General features: G+C 36.8%; 2 protein-coding genes across 2 annotated transcripts in view; one reads left to right on the top strand and one right to left on the bottom strand.

Annotated features, from left to right (window-relative positions):
• dcaf6 (ddb1 and cul4 associated factor 6) overlaps positions 1-11,146 on the bottom strand; it is a 33,401-nt gene extending 22,255 nt beyond the window's left edge. The window contains exons 1-2 of the mRNA XM_037686523.1: positions 10,772-11,146; positions 2,507-2,568 (exon numbers count right to left, since the gene is read on the bottom strand). Of these exons, the coding sequence (XP_037542451.1) occupies positions 2,507-2,568; positions 10,772-10,859 (150 nt within the window). The 5' untranslated portion in view covers positions 10,860-11,146. The remainder of the gene's footprint in view (positions 1-2,506; positions 2,569-10,771) is intronic.
• A 545-nt stretch (positions 11,147-11,691) lies between these two features.
• On the top strand, positions 11,692-20,054 carry mpc2b (mitochondrial pyruvate carrier 2b). Its single transcript, XM_037686524.1, has 5 exons — positions 11,692-12,019; positions 14,506-14,546; positions 14,887-14,971; positions 15,253-15,364; positions 19,162-20,054. The coding sequence occupies exons 1-5, from the start codon at positions 11,926-11,928 to the stop codon at positions 19,217-19,219; spliced, it is 390 nt and encodes a 129-aa protein (XP_037542452.1). The 5' UTR covers positions 11,692-11,925; the 3' UTR covers positions 19,220-20,054.
• Positions 20,055-20,283: the final 229 nt, after the last annotated feature.

Consider the following 20,283-nt stretch of genomic DNA (forward strand, 5'->3'; position numbering starts at 1 on the left):
ACTTTACTATAAAACATCCCACCTTCAACGGGCGTTTAAAATATATTTTCTTTCTTTTTTTTAATTTCTTAACCCAACAGTACAAAAAAAAAACTATTTAAACAGCTTCATATTTCTGAGCTTCATCCATCTATCCTCTAAAGCTCATCTAAACCAAAGGTTCAGTTAAAAACAAAAAATTAACTAGAGAAATTGCATTTCCTGCAAAAAAATGTATTGTGAATGAGAACTTGCTGAAAAACAGCTAAAATGGAAGAACAAGCTTAAATTAGCAGGAGAGCAGAAAGAACAGATTTGCTGATTTAGGTTTAAATATGGAGAAATTAGCACAAAAATTAGGAATTTAGCTGCAAAAGAAAGGCTGAAATTAGAAAAAAAAAGTTGAAAAGTATCTGGAAAAGCAAAAAGAAGCTTAAACTATCTGATGGAATTGGAAAGAACGGGAATGAGCTCAGAACATGTGGAATTAGCTAAAAAGGCTAAAATTAGCATCAAACAAGCTAAACAGTAGCTGAAAGAGCAGAAACAGCTGAAAGGAGCATCATAAGCAGAAATTAGCATAAAGAAGTTAATTAGATTAAAAGTAGCAGAAAGTTATATGAAAAACTTGAATTTATCTGCAAACAGCTGAAATTGGCTAACAATGCTAAAAAGCTAGCTGAAAAGGTAGAACAAGCTTAAATTAGCAGAAAAAAGCAGAAAGAACACGTTTGTCCAATTAGGCTGAAAGAAGCAGAAAAGAGCACAAAAAAAAAAGGAAATTATCTAAAAAAAAAAAAAAAAAAAAGCTGAAATTTGCTAAAAACAGCTGACAAGTAACTAAAACAGCAGAAAAAAGCTGAATTACCAGAAGGAAGTAGAGAGAGCACATTTTTGCTGATTGAGGCCGAAAAATTTTTAAATGGGTGCAAAAAAATCTTAAATTAACTGAAAAAGTTAAAATTTTCATAAAAACAGCTAAATACTGATAGTAGCTGAAATATCAGAAAATGCTGAAACTTGCAAAAATGAGTTGAAAGGAGCAGAACAAGCTGAAATTAGCAGAAAGAAGCTAGAAGAAGCACAAAAAACATGGTGTTAGCAGAAATAATCTAAAAGGAGTAGAAAAAAGCAGAAAGTAGCTGAAAGTAGCTTCTTTTTTTTGCACAAAGAAGCTAAAAGCAGCTGAAGCAGAACAAAATGTGAAAGAAGCAGTAAAAGGTTGTAAACAGATCTAAAGATTTGAAGGAGGTAAAATGAGCTCAATTCATTTTCTATGAGAAAAAAAGCAGCAGAAAAGGCTAAATATTTCAAACAGCTAAAGTTGCACCAACACCAAAAGTCATAGCACCCTTCTCCTGAACAAGCTGAATGTTTTGATGCGTGAATTGTTGAAATATCACAAAAACCGTGGAACAAGAAAGATGCAGAAAAACGTACAGAAGAAAAATGGATCACAGAGTGAATGCTTCATAAACATTCACACAGTTATAGAAACTGAAGAACAGCTGAGTTCAATAATGTTCTAAATATGTTTAGTTTATCCATCAGAGATCTGTTTATTTGTCACCTGTATAATACCTCCTTCAGGATTTTTATTTATTTATGTGTTTATTTTTCTGTGATCGTTCAACCTAACATTATCTGTCATAGCGTGGTCCAGTCCTTTGGTCTTATAAATGTATTCAATCAAGTGGTCCAGCTGAGATAGTTAGTTTTATTTTAAATAAGAGCCTAACAAAAGGAATTTGTCATGTGGCCTTCAAACAATATTCATCACAACTAGTGTGATCAGACTCCTCAAAGGTAAATCAGGTTTTAATGTTGAAATTAATATATTTAGGGATCTGCAACAAACTGACTGACGTGGCTCGTTGTGTCTCACCAGAAAGATTTCCATGATTCGTATTTATTCATGTGTTTATTATATTTTAGAGAGAAATGTGTTGAAATACATATTTTTTTATTCTGTAAACACAACGTTTTATTTTCATATAACAAGTGATTTCCACAACTCATTGGAGTCTCAGGTTCTGTCAATTATTGTCGTTGATGAAGACGAACTCTGTTGATCTACACTTTAGGAACAATCAATTTGACTTTATTTGTGGGTGTACACAGGTCTTATGTAATGTTCTCATTTTTACTTCATTTTTACTTTATTTTTACTTTATTTTACTTTATTACTATTCGCACCTTATGTCGAAGCAAATTCCTAGTTTGTGAACCTCGTTCATTGACATGGCGATAATAAACTGATTCTGATCAAAAATCGTTTTATGAAAGCGAGCAGACAGACGTTGGACCTGCTCTCCTGAGTCTTGCTGGCGTGTCGTGTTCGTCGACGTGTTTAGGACGGACTGATACCGATAGCGTGACAAGATGTGTGACCGACGTGTCGGCTTCAGGTTTCTCTGAGGCAGCGGCCAGCGGAGGCCTGCTCCGGCTCAGATTCACACACAGGCCGAGAACAACAACAAATAAACTCATAAAATGAAGGGAAACTTAAGAAATGCAGCGGACTTACGCAGCCATCGTGTACGTTCAGAGTCGCTTCGAGTTTTAGCCTCTGAACAAACTCTCTTCTACCTGTGAAAAGACAAAACACTTTTAAAAGATCTGTTTTAGTCACTTTGAGGAAAAATCATGTTTTTTACTTCAGTTCAACTCAAACAGCACAGTTTCACAATAATTTCAGTTTCTCTCTGAACAGCACATTTAGATAATAGTTATATATTTAATAGTTAATAATGCAAGTTTATTGGTGAAATACTTGTGGCCCGCTGCGTTTCAAAACATAATGAAGACCGTAAGGATGAACGGAGGTGAAATAGTTGTACATCATCATCGAGTGAGGTGGGTTCAACTGAGAAATTATTTATTCTCTAAAAGGTAACAATAAAGAAATAAAAGCACAATTTACAGAGTTGCGAGAAACAAACATTACAGTTGGTATAATTTATTAGTATTCATTTAAACTAAGCAGCTGAAGCAGAAAAAGAGGCGGCACTTTTGGCTTTAGGTAATGAGGAAGTGTAAAAAATAAATAAATAAATAAAAAACAACAAGCATTCCTCGTAGGAATGAATATTGTCCGCTACCTTGAATGCCAAAGTGAAAAAAGAAGAGATTTTGCATGATCTTTTAGTGCACAAAACAACAAATTGGATTCCAAAAAAGTTGGGACACTAAACAAATTGTGAATAAAAACTGAATGCAATGATGTGGAGATGGCAAATGTCAATATTTTATTCGTAATATAACATAGATGACAGATCAAAAGTTTAATCTGAGTAAATGTAACATTTTAAAGGAAAAATATGTTGATTCAAAATTTCACAGTGTCAACAAATCCCAAAAAAGTTGGGACAAGTAGCAATAAGTGGCTGGAAAAAGGAAATTGAGCATATAACGAACAGCTGGAAGACCAATTAACACTAATTAGGTCAATTGACAACATGATTGGGTATAAAAAGAGCTTCTCAGAGTGTCAGTGTCTCTCAGAAGCCAAGATGGTAAGAGGATCACCAATTCCACCATTGTTGCGCAGAAAGATAGTGCAGCAATACCAGAATGGTGTTACCCAGCGTAAAATAGCAAAGACTTTTAAGTTATCATCATCAACCGTGCATAACACCATCAAAAGATTCAGAGAATCTGGAACAATCGCTGTGCGTAAGGGTCAAGGCCGTAAAACTCTACTGGATGCTCGTGATCTCCGGGCCCTTAAACGTCACTGCACCTCAAACAGGAATGCCACTGTCAAGGAAATAACAGAATGGGCTCAGGAATACTTCCAGAAAGCATTGTCAGTGAACACAATCCACCGTGCCATCCGCCGTTGCCAGTTGAAACTCTACAGTGCAAAGAGGAAGCCATTTCTAAGCAAGCTCCACAAGCTCAGACGTTTGCACTGGGCCAGGGGTCATTTAAAATGGAGTGTGGCAAAATGGAAGACTGTTCTGTGGTCAGATGAGTCACGATTTGAAGTTCTTTATGGAACACTGGGACGCCATGTCATCCGGACCAGAGAGGACAAGGATAGCCCAAGTTGTTATCAACGCTCCGTTCAGAAGCCTGCATCACTGATGGTATGGGGTTGCATGAGCGCTTGTGGCATGGGCAGCTTGCATGTCTGGAAAGGCACCATTAATGCAGAGAACTATGTTCAGGTTCTAGAACAACATATGCTCCCATCTAGATGTCATCTCTTTCAGGGAAGACCCTGCATTTTTCAACACGATAATGCCAGACCACATTCTGCAGCAATCACAACATCATGGCTACGTAGGAGAAGGATCCAGGTACTGAAATGTCCAGACTGCAGTCCAGATCTTTCACCTATAAAGAACATGTGGCGCATCATAAAGAGGAAGGTGTGACAAAGAAGGCCCAAGACGATTGAACAGTTAGAGGCCTGTATTAGACATGAATGGGAGAGCATTCCTATTTCTAAACTTGAGAAACTGGTCTCCTCTGTCCCCAGACGTCTGTTGAGTGTTGTAAGAAGAAGGGGGGATGCCACACAGTGGTAAAAATGGACTTGTCCCAACTTTTTTGGGATTTGTTGATGCCATGAAATTTGGAAACAACGGATTTTTCCCTTAAAATGATACATTCTCTCAGTTTAAACTTTTGATCTGTGATTTGTGTTCTATTCTGAATAACATATTAGATGTTGGCACCTCCACATCATTGCATTCAGTTTTTATTCACAATTTGTTTAGTGGCCCAACTTTTTTGGAATCCGGTTTGTATATGTTGAGGATGACTCTCAGCTACTACCACACCAAACCTAGCTCAATATCTGTAAAACTGACAGCGTTTGTGATTTTTGTGTTTACTGGGTTGAGCAGCTGTGGTGGCCATCTTAAACTGTGATGTTTACAAAGGTTTATTAGTCGCAGATATTAGGGGTGGGAAATTGGAAATTGGCCGATACTTACAAGAGCATGGGTCTGCAACCTTTACGATCTAAAGAGACATTTTTTTTACCCTTTGATCACTACATTAAACGTGTCCGGCGCAGCAATACCTGCCACAACTGTGATTCTCAACTGGAGCCCGCAGACCACTTTAAGTTTGTTGGTGTTCTGGCCAGTAGGGGTGATTTTATAAAACTAAAAATATCTAATGAGTTTAACATGTATTGATATTTTTACATTTTAAGACAAAATAAAAAGACGAAATTCTTGCAAAGAAGTTAAAAAAAATACTATAGTTTTTGCCCAATTTCTAAAAACAAAAATTATTATGACGGAGTACTAGGGTCACGCTAAGAAAAAAAGTATGTTACGAATGAGAATAAAGTCGTAGTTTAAGAGAATAAAGTCGTACTATTACGAGAATAAAGTCATACGAGAATAATGTCGAAATATCACAAGAATAAAATGTGTAATATTATGAGAATATTGTCAAAATGATATGAGAATAAACTCGTAATATTACAAGAATAAAGTTGAAATGATACAAATATAAACTCGTAATATTACCAGAATAAACTCATAATATTACTAGAACTCCCATATGAAAAAGCAGTCTTACTACTGCAGTAAAATGATGAATGTTGACGTTGGGAGTAGAATAGCAGGGGCCCAACGTGCTGTGGCATATGGGTTCAAACTGAAACCGTATGACATTGTAATTAATGGCTGCATTGACAGATTTAGTCGTAACATAATGTGGATGGAGGCATATTTCACAAACAGTGACCTGGATTACTTCATAAACACAGTGACTCTCATTGAAGGTTGTCCACAGCAGGTGCAAACCGACCCAGGAACGTACTACTAACGTATTATTATTATGAATGAAATAATTGTTTGAAAAAAGGGGCAGATATAATAAGATTTTTTCTTCTTTCTGCTGCCTTTCATTTTAAATCTTTTGTATCTTTTTTTATATTGTTATGGAATTGTTTTGTACTTTTTTTAAATGAATAAACTTTATACCATACCATACCATTACGACTTTATTCTTGTAATACTATGGCTTTTTTCTTGTAATTTTTTTTCTTAGCGTTGCCCTAATATTCCATCGTAAAATATAAACTATGCAGGCCTATCCAACATTTTTCAGTCAGGTCATCTGGACAGTTTCTTTTTTTTTTGTGCTGAAACATTTCGCCTTTGATCCAGAAGGCTCCATCAGAGACCATCTTATCACAAGCAAAACTGGTTTGTTCCACTTTGGAGTAAGCGGTTGGGGGAAGAATGAGTTTTGTTGTTCGTTTCCTTGACTGTTGAAGCCTTCTGGATCGAAGGCAAAAACGTTTCAGCACAAAAAAAGAAACTGTCCAGATGACCTGACTGAAAAATGTTGGATTGTATACCTGGATTATTGAGCATGGACTTTGTTATGCAGGCCTATGTGATTTTTTTTTTTTATTTTAGAAAAATTAAGTACCGTATCCTACTTTGAAGAAATAAAGTGTAACGTGAAAGTATGTTTTACTCCTTGTAATGTTTCTAGTATTCACATATTTGCAAAAGAAATTACAGGAAAAATGCTCAAACTAGTCCTTTTAGTTGTTATAGCAACCAATAAAATTCAGTTTTATGTCAGTTTTGGTCAAAGCTTGAAAGAGTCGCCGCAGAGGAACCAAAGAGCTGCATGCGGCTCCAGAGCCGCAGGTTACAGACCCCTAAACATGAGAAACCGATTTCACTGATTTTTATTTTTTACTTTTAACTACAATTGTCTGAATTTCATTTATATTTCAGAGCACTACCTCATGGCCAGTTAAAACAAATTTGTATTGTTTCCAGGATATTGTTCAAGGGTATGCTTGTCAATAAAACAAGATTGGAAAACTGAAGGTGCATTGTGACCTTACAACACCTGACAGTGTCAAATATAAAACAATATCGGTATCGGCCAAAATCAGAATCGGCAAGTCAGACTTTTTAGAAATCTGTGATCGGCCAGCAAACTGTAATTGGTGAAAGCCCATAGCAGATATACATCTATTAATGAATGTTTGCAAATTTCATTAAAGTCTGTTCATTGTTATAGAAGATATTTTGCCAACAGACAAATGAAAGCCGGCCGACACAGTAATATGATCTCTCACAGCGACAGGCGATATTTAACTGGCAATGGTGCATTAAAGTTGAATTTCACTTCTAATATTATTATTATTATTTAACAATAATTAATAATTAATTAATTAATACCAATAATAACAACCCACATTTATTATAACATAGTCCAGTTTGTGTGCAGTCAACTCTTGGTGAGTAAAATCTTTCAGTGTGAACATGCAGCAGCCGTGCACTGTGGGAACGCCGTGTCTCTGCAAGTTGTTCATTCAAATGATAGATTAGACTTTCATCCGAGCTGCAGGAGTTTGAGGCATGAAGTCGTTCTCTCAGATTATCCTCAGTCACAAGACGGACTCATCACCCAGAGGTACCACATTATTATCAGCTCAATCAGATTCTGACTGTTTACAGGTGATTTCAGTTTCTTCGTGTCAATGAGCTCATTGTTTAATTGAGACGGCGAGCAGACGATAAAAATCAGTTCCACTACTCAGACACGAAGAACTACACGTGCACTCCCCTAAATGTGTTACTTTGTGAGTCAAAGTTTTGAGTAAATCACCAAACAGGGTCCTCTTCATCCATCACACCAATCACCCTCTCTTTAAAGCACATTACCGTATTTATTGCTTAGACGTTTTTCAGTCAAATTAAATATTTAGGTATAATACTTTCTAAAAGCTTTTAGTTAACTTTGTAAATAATTTCACTACAGCTTGTACATTTGGGTGCACAGACTGGAACTTTAAATTTATTTGGAAAAGTTGTTTGTGTCAGAAATGTTTATAATGTTGCATTCAGGGTCCGTTTTTAATCTCCTGATGCTGAAATGATGTTTTTGCCAGTGTGTGTCTGTTACCAAAGTTTTGTCACAGACCATTAGATGAATTTTAATGAAGTTTGCAGTAACTAATAATTAGTTGAACATCTCCAACTGATTAGCCTTTGGCGTCAACCCAAACAAAATGGCTGCCACCGCAAACTACGCTTAAATAATATTTATATCTCAACCAATTTTAATGATATGCCGAGTTAAAAGTGGGTGTGGCTGCAGCTAATATATAATCTGAGCACTAACAGATGGTGAAGGATCTTTGTTTACTTTCAAGGAATGACAGGTCGTTAATCTTGCTATTAACTTTAGTTTGTATTGATCAACTTTTTTTATTTTATTGAGAATAAAACATGAGTGCATTTAAAGCTAAAAATACACAAACTTGCATCACGTCATGTGCTTTGTCCAACTGGCAGTTCAAACTCCATCCATTGTCTTTAATCGCTTCTTCCTTTTCGGGTCGTGGGGGTCACTGGTGTCCATATCCAACAGTTACTGTGGAGAGGCGGGGACACCATGGACAGGTCTCCAGTCCATTACAAGGACACGCAGAGACAAACAACCATTCACTCCCTCACTCACACCTAGAGACAATTTAGAGTTACCAATCAGCCTAACATGCATGTTTTTGGCCTGTGGGAGGAAACTGGAAAAAACCCACACATGCACGGAGAGAACATGCAAACTCCACACGCAAAGGTCCCGGGCCGGGATTCGATCTGCCGACCTTCTCGGTGAAATGCAGCAGCTCTACTGATCCACCATGCCGCCCCAGTTCAAATTTTTAAAGATTAAAAAAGAAAGTAAAAACTGATTAAACCTATAGAATCAGTTCACTTTAAGTTAACCAGATCATCAGACTTGAATCTGAAGAAGGAGCACACACACAAAACCAACTGTTCCCTGGCGTTTTCCTTCAACCTCGCATCATGTCTGCTTTTCCATCTTATGTTTCACCCCAACTTGCTACTTGTAACGGCTCTACCAACACTAAATATATCTGATAAGAGCCCGCACATCCCTGCACACAAACACAGCTCAGACTTTTATCTCAGGCCGGCTAAAAACAGCGCTGACTAAACCTCTGAGGCACCAGCTCCACATTGAAGTGGTCATATCTCTCCATTCAACCTTTGTATGACACAACCTGTCTGCGTGATCAATTCCTGTCTCGCAGCAGCTGTGTCCAACCGTTTACGCTGCTCCTGTCAACTGCAGCCAACGCACCAACACACACAGGGATCTGACAACTTTCTAGATGTACTGATTAGCTAAGAGGATGCTTCAACCCAGTGTCACCAGATTATACTGACTGTTTTTACATATTCTAATAATGACTGTCATTTTCTATACACAAGAATCTGTAAGATGCATGACTAAAAAAAAACAAAGATGAACAGGATCAGGTTTTTAATACTAAAACAAAGGATTGGTTATTTTAGACGTTAAAATAAATGCAACTACTTGATAAGCTCAGCTGCAAACATAAAAAAAAAGAACACTTATGATTTCTACATTTATTCTTATGGGTAGCATAAAACTGAAAACTAGTTTAGTTTTGTCTGTAAGGACACCGAATGGAGCAGAGCGGTTCGACGTGGACTTTATCTAGAAGTTATAGGTCATATCATCAACATAGTGTGCACTTTGTGATACTTTTAAACACAAATCAATGATGCAAGACACACATTTTTACAAATAGAAGGACTGATTCTGTTTAAAATGATTAATAATTCTGATATTTGAAAATTTGCATGGGGAAAAAAATGTATTTAAATTGTTTAGAATGTCACAGAAGAGATGCAAATACCACCAGTGTAGCTTGTCAGGCTAACACTGTGGAGCTGTGAGGAAATAAATGTTGCACCGTTTTAAGAGGTTTCTAAAAATGTTTAAAATATTCAGACAACAAATCATAAAACTCAAGTTCACAACTTAAACAACATAGTGTTGCCTCCTTATTGGGTTTGGCATTTGGACTCCTCTGCTTCCTGTTAGTTTTCCAAAACAGTTGTGCAAAAAGCAAAGCAGTTCTGTGTAATAGCTCACACATATCTGGTATATGAAGTGAAAACAGGGTTTTCCTCAGATTAAACAAAACACAACTCAGGATGGTTTGAGCTACTTTCCTTTAACTTTCCAAAATGTTGCCAATACGTTTGGTGGATGATCTCAACCCCGTTGTACTGACCTGTTTATCTTTTCTTTTTTGACCCCACTTCATTAAATCAAGCTAAAAGTGTTGCCTCGACAGGCTTGAATTTTACCCTAAATGTTTTAGATTTAGATGTAAGATGCAGCTTAAAGACTATCTGCTTTTTAACATATTTCATGTTTTGTTTTCATTTTCCTATTTACATTTGAGTGATGGCACCACATGACAGTTAAGGTTTGCTTACAAGTTTATGCAGAACTGAAACATCCAGATAATGCACAACAAGCACATTAAAAGATTAATCTCTGCTATGATTGAATTAGGAAGTCTAACATTGTAAAACTGGATTAGAGAGTTCATTTACACATTTATAGTGAGGCTGCCCAGCAAATGACTGACCTCTGACAGTCCTGTACTGAAATTGCAACTTCTGTCAAAAACAATATAATATAAAACAATACAATAAAATATCAGCATGAAGAAATGAGTGTGATCTCTGGTCTGACAGAGCTGCTGTGTTACGGATTATACATACCCTAATCTCAAGAGTTAAGGGTTTAGAAAGCACGGCTCCTCTTTAATCGTGATAAACTACATACACTTCAGGGGTGACTCAGGAAGAGAAGCTATGCCATTAGAAAGAAGTATAATATAATAATAAATCCCACTTCTTGTAATCCAGCTCCACGTGCATGCTGTCTCTGCAGACAAAGTTAAATTAAATGTCAGTGTTAGCATAAAGCTCTGTTGTTTTCTTACCTAAATAGTTGGTCCTGATGGTGTTTGGCACTCCGTATCCGATTAGACGTTTATTAACATCCCAAACCAGGTTTCCAGTGCAGGACATTGTAAGCAAATGGCTTTGTTTTTGATTGACAATAACATTTAAACTGAGCTAACCCTTCTCCTGGCGATGTCGTCTTTTATTTGTCGCTGCTGTCAGTCCTGTTCAGTCCCTTTCTGCCGGGACGGTGTTAGCTTGTATTCAGCATTGTTGGGAGGGAAATGTACGCTGCTGACAGGTCTCCGCTGTCCCTCCGAGTCCAGTCCAACTGCGTCCCTACTCTCCGTGCTGCTATCTATCTGTCTAACTAGCCTAGCCTGGTTTATTTCTTTCAGCGGACAGCTGTCAGCTGTGCCAAAACAACGCGAGAAAGTGCGTGATTTGGCTAAATTGTTTGGTGCATTTGTTTTAGAAGCCTGAGAAAGAAAAAGGGGCGGAGTGAGTAGAAACTATTTAATTTATCACAGAAAACCTGCTTTTATGGTTCATAAATATCATAAGAAAGTGAAAACGACTCGATACTTTGGAATTGTAAATTTATATTGACATAAAACAATTATTTTTTTTATTCAGACCAATTTTGATGGATCTGTAACATAGGATTCGTATGTATAATATGTAAAGCTGGTGTAATAAATAAAATATTGTAATTATTTTATGCTATAACATGTGTATTTGTTTATAAAAATATATTTATTTGTCTATTTAACAAAAAGCAATATTTATCTACCATGTTTTAATTCAGTTTCACTCTATCGGTATTCACTAGACGAAAAGTTAACGTTCCCCGCGTGAACCAATCAAATCGAGCCTCTTTCTGTCTGAGCCAATGAGAATGGAGGAATGCTAACCCATCCCCTCACGCTGAAGGTTGCGTCGAAAGAAAGTCACCTCCTCGTCGTGTCGGTCAGAGGGAAGCTACTGACAGCTAGCCTGGTCATAGTTGTGCCGGGGAAAGGTCGACAGTAGGACAGTAGCATCTTTCTTCTAACCGTAAACCCTGTCTTTATCCATTTACACTTTACCAACTGATCAAATTTAGCAGCATTTAAAGACAGAAACCTTCGAACTTCACCTTTTGACGAGCTAGCTTATTTACTGCCCTCTTTCTTAGTTTGAATTAGCGATCATGGCTGCGCTCAGGGCGTCCTACCACAGGATTTTGAACAGAATCGAGTATATGCTGCCCGCCAAACTGAGACCTCTGTACAACCACCCGGCAGGTAAAGTACATTACAGCCCTTTGATCACTTTAAATGAAGGGTTTTAGTCCAGATGTGGTGGAATCTACGTGGACTGCATCCAGCTGTGAAAACAGCTGTCTGCTACAGTCTGCTGTCTAATCTGGATGCCTGAACTTAATGAAAGTCATTGTTTTCATGTTGCTTTTGCAGATCTAAATCTACCTAAAGTCAACCTAAGCTGCTTAGTCTGAAAATAATTTAGAAAAAATGGGACATTTTTGTAGTTTTTTTATCCTAAAACCTATTTTGAGTTCAAAGTAGTGAGTTCTGGCTTTGATTGAACTTCACTCAGATTTCATTCTTTCCTAACAAACACATCTATGTTAGTTTTTTTGTTTGTTTGCTTGTTGTGCTATAGAAACACAACTTAAGCTATTCTGTAGCAAAAATGAACCATGTTTGCAATTTTACAAAAAGCTGTTTTCCCTAAACACAAAGCGGTCAAAAGTTCATTAAGATCAGAAAAACACAATGACATTTACAAACCTGATCAAAGTTATTATTTTGTACCAGAACTAGGCATCTTCATTATTGTTATGTGTAAATCTTTGGTTGAAATTAGAGCCTGGGGTCACTGCTATAAAAATGTTTTTGTTCGTCATGGTAAAGGTTTGATATTTTGGCTTGTCTGAAACTATAAATATATTACATATTCATGAAAAAGAAAACAATCACTAAATGCCTGAGTTAAACTTTTTTTTTTTTATCTGAATTTGTCAAAGATTGTAAGATACATGTATAAAGTTCACTGATCCCCACATTCACTCATCAAGATCTGACCTTTGCTTGTGAACTTCATGCAACTTCAACTTCAGGTATAATCAACACAAATTATACCCTTGAAACAAAGAAAACAATTTTCTCAAGCTTTTCTTTATAAGTTTCATATTTACCTCCTGTTCTTTAACGTTATCCCGCACTAACACCGAATAATTAGACTGAAAGGAGATTTCTAAGGTAAATCGGACTCTCTGTTCTTTAGTTTTAACCGTGAAAATGCCCTTAGGCTCATTTAGTCCAGGAAAGCTTTCTGAACAGGTATGAAAGTGCAGCAACACAAAGGCAACTCCCTCAAGGATAATTTGCAATGACAACCTTCTTACATTCTGTTTAGCCCGTAACATTTCTGAGAAAAGCTGATTCCAGGCCAGCAGCTTCTCTGCTCCGTGTTGTAGTTTATTGTGTTTAACTGCGCGTCCTTCCTGTAGGCTGGAAAGACGTCTTTTAGTCAGATTATGTGGGTTCTCGGTGTCGTATTTCTTTATATTATAAATCCTAGTTGAAATGAAACCATTTTAAAGAGAAACACTGTGTGAAATCAAACAAGACTTTAGTTTACTAGAGTTTTGCTTGGGTCAGATTGATGATGGCATTCCTTTTATATAAGTTTAGATTAAAGTTGGAACTAAAAAATAAAGTGTCATAAAGTTTAGTTTTGGTATCAAGATTCTCACAAGAGTGACGTATTTGTTTATCATGATCTGAGGACTTGAACTGACCAGTTCTGTAGTTTTGAGAACAGTACTGATGTTTGATGAACACCCAGAACTGAACAGTCTAGTCATAAATAGGGGTGCACGTTTCTGGACGATCTCTAAAAAGCCTGAGCTGCCGATTCCAATTTTGTCCGATACAGATTTTGCTTTATAAGCGACACCGTCAGGTGTTATAAGGTCACAATGCACCTTCGATCTTACTTTCATTCATTTCAGCACAGCAGCATGTTTCACGCTACTGTGTTCATTCGTACTCATCTGCTCACACCGACTCATGTTCGTGCTGCTGTTTGGCGTATTCTTTTTGCACTACTTAGTGTATTTTTAGTTATTGTTTTTCTTAGTTCATATCTTAGATCTTATTACAGTTTTTTTTACATTTTATATTTTATTGGATGTAACTGGGACCCTGTGTACACAATTTTGTTCCACCACAGGTGCGTATGACAAATAAAGAACCTTGAATTCTTTAATTAGTTGAAAAACATACACTTGAACAATATCCTAAAAACAATACAAACTTGTTTTAACTGCCCATGAGGTCGTGCTCTGAAATATAAATGAAGTTTAGACAATTGTTGTTAAAACTACAAAAAAAATCCGTAAATCGGTATCGGTTGATCCCCCAAAATTAAGGCAATCGGGACGATTTATTGGTGCACCCCTAGTGATAAAACATGTTAGTCCTTAAACTACGAGTCACTTGCATCATTTCAGAATCCAGTTAAACCTACATGACTATTACGTTTACAGAAAATTAACTGTACACAGTAGATTATGTTCCCTGAAGTTTCTGCCTTGTTGCTGTAAAGTGATCTAAATTAGTGATCACTGTACAAAAAAAAAAAACAAGTTCTAATCGTGTTTTTTTTTTTACACTAATACAAAATCACAAAATTGTAACTTTAAACAAAAATCATCTCTGTAAGTGTCATAGTTTATGTGTTTTCTTTCTCTGTGTCCTTTCAGGTCCAAAAACTGTTTTTTTCTGGGCTCCGATGTTCAAATGGGTAAATGCACTTTCACACATTTGAACCCGAGAACCTGTGTACTCACACACACACACACACACACACACACACACACACACACACACACACACACACACACACACACACACACTGCAGGTTGTTTCTAACCTTTGTTGGCGTTTGAAAGCCTTAGTTTCATCTTAACCTCATCAGTTCCATACGTCGTCGTCTTCTTGCTGACTGCTCATGATGTGGAACTCAAAGAATAAAAACATTTCGTCTTCAAACTCCTTGAACTTGTAACTAGTTAGAAACTGTTGTGAACTGAATTGTTTGCTTGTGTCCGTGATGAATTCAAAACCGTTTTTCTAACTTTCAGGGTCTGGTGATGGCGGGTTTGGCTGATATGACTCGACCAGCAGATAAGCTCAGTACCTCTCAGTCTGCAGTGCTGACAGCAACTGGTGAGACTGGGTTTGAGTGGGATTCATCTGATTTAAATTCAAGTGCATCACTGAACCTCTATATATTATATTTTAGTTTGTTAGCAAATGTTTCAACTGTTTTGCTTTATCTGTTCAGAGATGGACTTGACTAAAGTGTGCTAAAGGTTGCCGGTTGCATCTTCTTTCACAATATTTTACTTCAAACAAGTCTTATCTGTTAGATTTCTGTCAAAACATCGACTCTGTTCCGATGGATACCGTGAGCACAAGCGTCACCCCCTCCTGTTGTCCTCCTCCAGGTCTCATCTGGTCCAGATATTCTCTGGTTATAATCCCCAAAAACTGGAACCTTTTTGCTGTGAACTTCTTTGTCGGCAGCGCCGGAGCGTCGCAGCTTTACAGGATCTGGAGGTGCGTTTGTGTGTGTGGGAAACGTGAGCGCTCAGAACTGGATTCCTTCAGAGAAACGTGCTGCAGAAACCTTTTAATGACCCGTGGATATAAAATGTTGCAGGATGAGAGCACAGCAGCTTTCTGTGGTCAGATGTTCATCAGTCATTCCTGATATGAAACAGAAATTGTTTTGTTTTTTAAGTTTAAATTGGGTTTTCCAAAAACTAGAAATTATATATAGAAATAAAGTGGGGAAAAAAAGCCAAACTTACTTGAGATAAAAATCCCAAAACTTGAAAGTAAATGAATAAAAATATAGTAATTATAAAAGCTTTATCAATAATTAAAAGTCACACAAATTATTTCCTCAGTTGTGATTTTGTTTTAAACCGACAGTAGCAAACTTTCAAATGTGTATTTAGAATTAACTTGCATCACAAACATTTGCTTCAAAAATATCATCGTTAGTTTAGAAATATCTGCTAAGTTTCAGTATAAAACAAGGTGAAGAAATATGAAACTTTAGGAAAATAAATGCTGCAATAAACAAAAAAAAAAAATATTCAGAAACTCTTGAGATCAAATAAATATAAAAGTTTGAACTGTGCTAATCTTGTATTAAAATTTTGGTACCACTTTACAATAAGGCCCCCCTTATAGATGGCTAATAGTTTATAGATACGTTATTAATTCCTCTATAAACACTTTATAAATCATTAATAACTGCTTATTATGCATTAATTAAGGCTGACAGAGAAAAAAATGACCCGTTTGTTGCCAAATAGTGAACCAGATGTGTTCATCTATGTATTTCATCTAGAGTTGTTATATTAAACATTTACCTTGTCAGCACAATAAACATTTGTAAAACTATTTCTTTAGCATATAATATTGTACTTTATCACTGCATTATAAGTATCTACATCTAATATTATATCCTAAAAAATTAGGTTTACACATGCTTATTGTGTTTACAAGGTAAATGTTTAATATAATAACTCTAGATGAAATATATACAGTGCCTTGTGAAAGTATTCGCCCCCCTTGAACTTTTCAACCTTTTGCCACATTTCAGGCTTCAAACATAAAGATATAAAATTTTAAATTTTTGTGAAGAATCAACAACAAGTGGGACACAATCGTGAAGTGGAATGAAATTTATTGGATGTGTCAAAATGTTTTAACAAATAAAAAAACTGAAAAGTGGGGCGTGCAATATTATTCGTCCCCCTTGTGTTAATACTTTGTAGCGCCGCCTTTTGCTGCAGTTCCAGCTGCAAGTCTCTTGGGGTTTGTCTCCATCAGTTTTACACATGGAGACACTGAAATTCTTGCCCATTCTTCTTTGCAAAACAGCTCGAGCTCAGTGAGGTTGGATGGAGAGTGTTTGTGAACAGCAGTCTTCAGCTCTTTCCACAGATTCTCGATTGGATTCAGGTCTGGACTTTGACTTGGCCATTCCAACACCTGGATACGTTTATTTGTGAACCATTCCATTGTAGATTTGGCTTTATGTTTTGGATCATTGTCTTGTTGGAAGATAAATCTCCGTCCCAGTCTCAGGTCTCTTGCAGACTCAAACAGGTTTTCTTCCAGAATGGTCCTGTATTTGGCCCCATCCATCTTCCCATCAATTCTGACCATCTTCCCTGTCCCTGCTGACGAAAAGCAGGCCCAAACCATGATGCTGCCACCACCATGTTTGACAGTGGGGATGGTGTGTTCAGGGTAATGAGCTGTGTTGCTTTTACACCAAACATATCGTTTTGCATTGTGGCCAAACAGTTTGATTTTGGTTTCATCTGACCAGAGCACCTTCTTCCACATGTTTGGTGTCTCCCAGGTGCTTGTGACAAACTTTAAACAACACTTTTTATGGATATCTTTGAGAAATGGCTTTTTTCTTGCCACTCTTCCATAAAGGCCAGATTTGTGCAGTGTACGACTGATTGTTGTCCTATGGACAGACTCTCCCACCTCAGCTGTAGATCTCTGCAGTTCATCCAGAGTGATCATGGGCCTCTTGGCTGCATCTCTGATCAGTCTTCTCCTTGTTCCAGATGAAAGTTTAGAGGGACGGCCGGGTCTTGGTAGATTTGCAGTGGTCTGATACTCCTTCCATTTCAATATGATTGCTTGCACAGTGCTCCTTGGGATGTTTAAAGCTTGGGAAATCTTTTTGTATCCAAATCCGGTTTAAACTTCTCCACAACAGCATCTCGGACCTGCCTGGTGTGTTCCTTGGTCTTCATTATGCTCTCTGCGCTTTGAACAGAACCCTGAGACTATCACAGAGCAGGTGCATTTATACGGAGACTTGATTACACACAGGTGGATTCTATTTATCATCATCAGTCATTTGGGACAACATTGGATCATTCATAGATCCTCACTGAACTTCTGGAGTGAGTTTGCTGCACTGAAAGTAAAGGGGCCCAATAATATTGCACGTCCCACTTTTCAGTTTTTTATTTGTTAAAAAAGTTTGACACATCCAATAAATTTCATTCCACTTCACAATTGTGTCCCACTTGTTGATTCTAAACTAAAAATTAAAATGTTTATGTTTCTGTTTTATGTTTATGTTAATCTTTATGTTTGAAGCCTGAAATGTGGCAAAAGGTTGAAAAGTTCAAGGGGGCCGAATACTTTTGCATGGTACTGTATGTAAACACATTTTGCTCACTAAGAAACTGGTTAGTTTTGTCTCTGTCACCTTTAATTATTTATTTATTAACCTTTATTTAACCAGGCAAATCCCATTGAGATCACAGATCTGTTTTGCAAGGCAGCCCTGGACCTGAAGGCAGCCTAACATGCATGTTTTTGATCTGTGGGAGGAAACCAGAGTACCTGGAGAAAACCCACACAAGCACGAGAACAACATGCAAACTCCACACTGAAAGACCCCAGGTCCAACCAGGGATTGAACCCAGGACCTTCTTGCTGTGAGGCAATAATGCATAATAAACAATTATTAATTATTTATAAAGTGTTTATAGAGGAATTAGTAACATATCTATAAACTATTTTATAATTATTGTAAAGTGGTACCAATATTTAAATCTAAAAGTTAAGAACAAATCACCAATTTACATTTAATAAGTCCAGTCATATTGCTGTATAAAAAACAAGATAAAGTGGAGTTTATTAAGATTGTGCTTTACAAAGTTGGAAGAAACAACTAAGTCATCTGTTTTGACAGAGTTTGCACAGCTGCACGAAAGGTTCTCGTGCTCGTCTGTACTTTGAGACAAATGAGTCAGAACTACCTCGTGTCATTTTTCTCTTGATGAAAACAAAAAACAAACGGCCATGTCAATGAAAAAATAATAATGTATATACGTGTATTTTATGTAAAATGTTCATTCATAAGGAAGCATCTGCATCTGTTTATTTTAGAGCTGGCTGAATCTGCTCCAAATGTCATTCTCCTCCTGAATGACTGAAAATCTTAACCAGCAGTTTTCCTTCTATTTTTTTTTATGTTTATTTTATTCTATTGTGTAGTGTTAGTATGGCAAACATTAAAATCATGCTTTGAAATTAGATTGATCTATTGAATTTAAGAGTTTTATTTTGGAAACTTGATTTCATCGTGGTTTGACCTTTGCTCAAACCTCGAGCTCTTGGTGGGGACGGTTTTAGGTTTAATTGAAAATTGACCGTAGTTGTAACAAAATCCTATTAAAACAGAAATTTCAAGAACTCGATAATTAAAAAAAGAATCTTACGAGATAAAGAAATGCAGAAAGTGTCTCTCTGGGTCAAATGGCAAACATGAATAAAGTTAATTTTGATGTTTTTCCTGACAGGTACAAGCAGGATAAGGCGGCGCAGGATAAAGAAGCAGATCAGTCTCAAGACTCTTGATAATCCAACCTTCCTGCTGCGTTACTGCTGGCTCAAAGGGAGACTACTATCATCATCATCATCATCATCCCACGTTATTTTCATAACATTCACACCATAACCATATTCCACCACATTAAACCTAGAGTCCCTGTAGGAAGTGTGTGCTTTCTAAAGTGTCAGATTACCTCAGGGTGTAAACAAAAAGAGAAAGTTTTAAAAGAATTGTAATTAACTCACAGGACTAATGTTCACGAACGCACAAGTTTTCTGATTGTACCGTTGATTCATACCAGTTGCGCTAACTGGGAAGTTATTCTTTTAATCAACCTACAGTTGTAGCAATCAGTAGCTCAAGGCTCCTAGAAACACATCAACACGAGTTTGTCTTGAATGTGGTTTAAGGAATGTTGGCGTAAGAAATTTAGGAATCATTTAATCGCTTTAATTTTTTTTCTGCAACATATTTCGAGTCCAGACGTCTGTACCTCAGCAGTCATTAAAATCCTTTACTGTGCAACAATTCCTTCCATTTTAATAGTTTTGTCATTTAATCTGAGAACAGATCCTGATAATCATTTTGTCCACGTTGTGTTGGATGCTGTTATATTTAACGTGCAGCTTTTTAACCGATCAATGCAGCGAGTCGAGCAAACGGCAGCACGGACAGCCGTCATGAAAAGGCCTTGTTTAAAAAATGTTTTTACATTTTTGTGTCAAATTATTTTTTACTAATTCAGATGGTATTTATGTAGTAACCCATCATTTAGCAATAATTGCTGTTATTCTGCTGACCGAACAAAGAATTTACTGAAATGTAACGTTAGTGGCTATGAATAAATTGTCTAACAGGACACCTCAGAGCTTTAACTGGTTATTTTTACACCGACATGTTTAGTTGTAGAAGTCCCAGCGTTAAAAATACTATTAAACATTTTACTTGGATATGAGACCTGAGTAATATTTTCAGTTTATCAACATGGAGCTTTGAATCATTCCCAGATAAAACTGGGCTCATTTAACCAATTTGACCAGAAGCATGAAGTGTAGTGGGCAGCCACGTGCTCGAGAAGCAGCTGGGGAAT

The sequence above is a fragment of the Nematolebias whitei genome, chromosome 13 (genome assembly GCF_014905685.2).
Source record: "Nematolebias whitei isolate Nwh7 chromosome 13, NemWhi1, whole genome shotgun sequence".
NCBI lineage: Eukaryota > Metazoa > Chordata > Actinopteri > Cyprinodontiformes > Rivulidae > Nematolebias > Nematolebias whitei.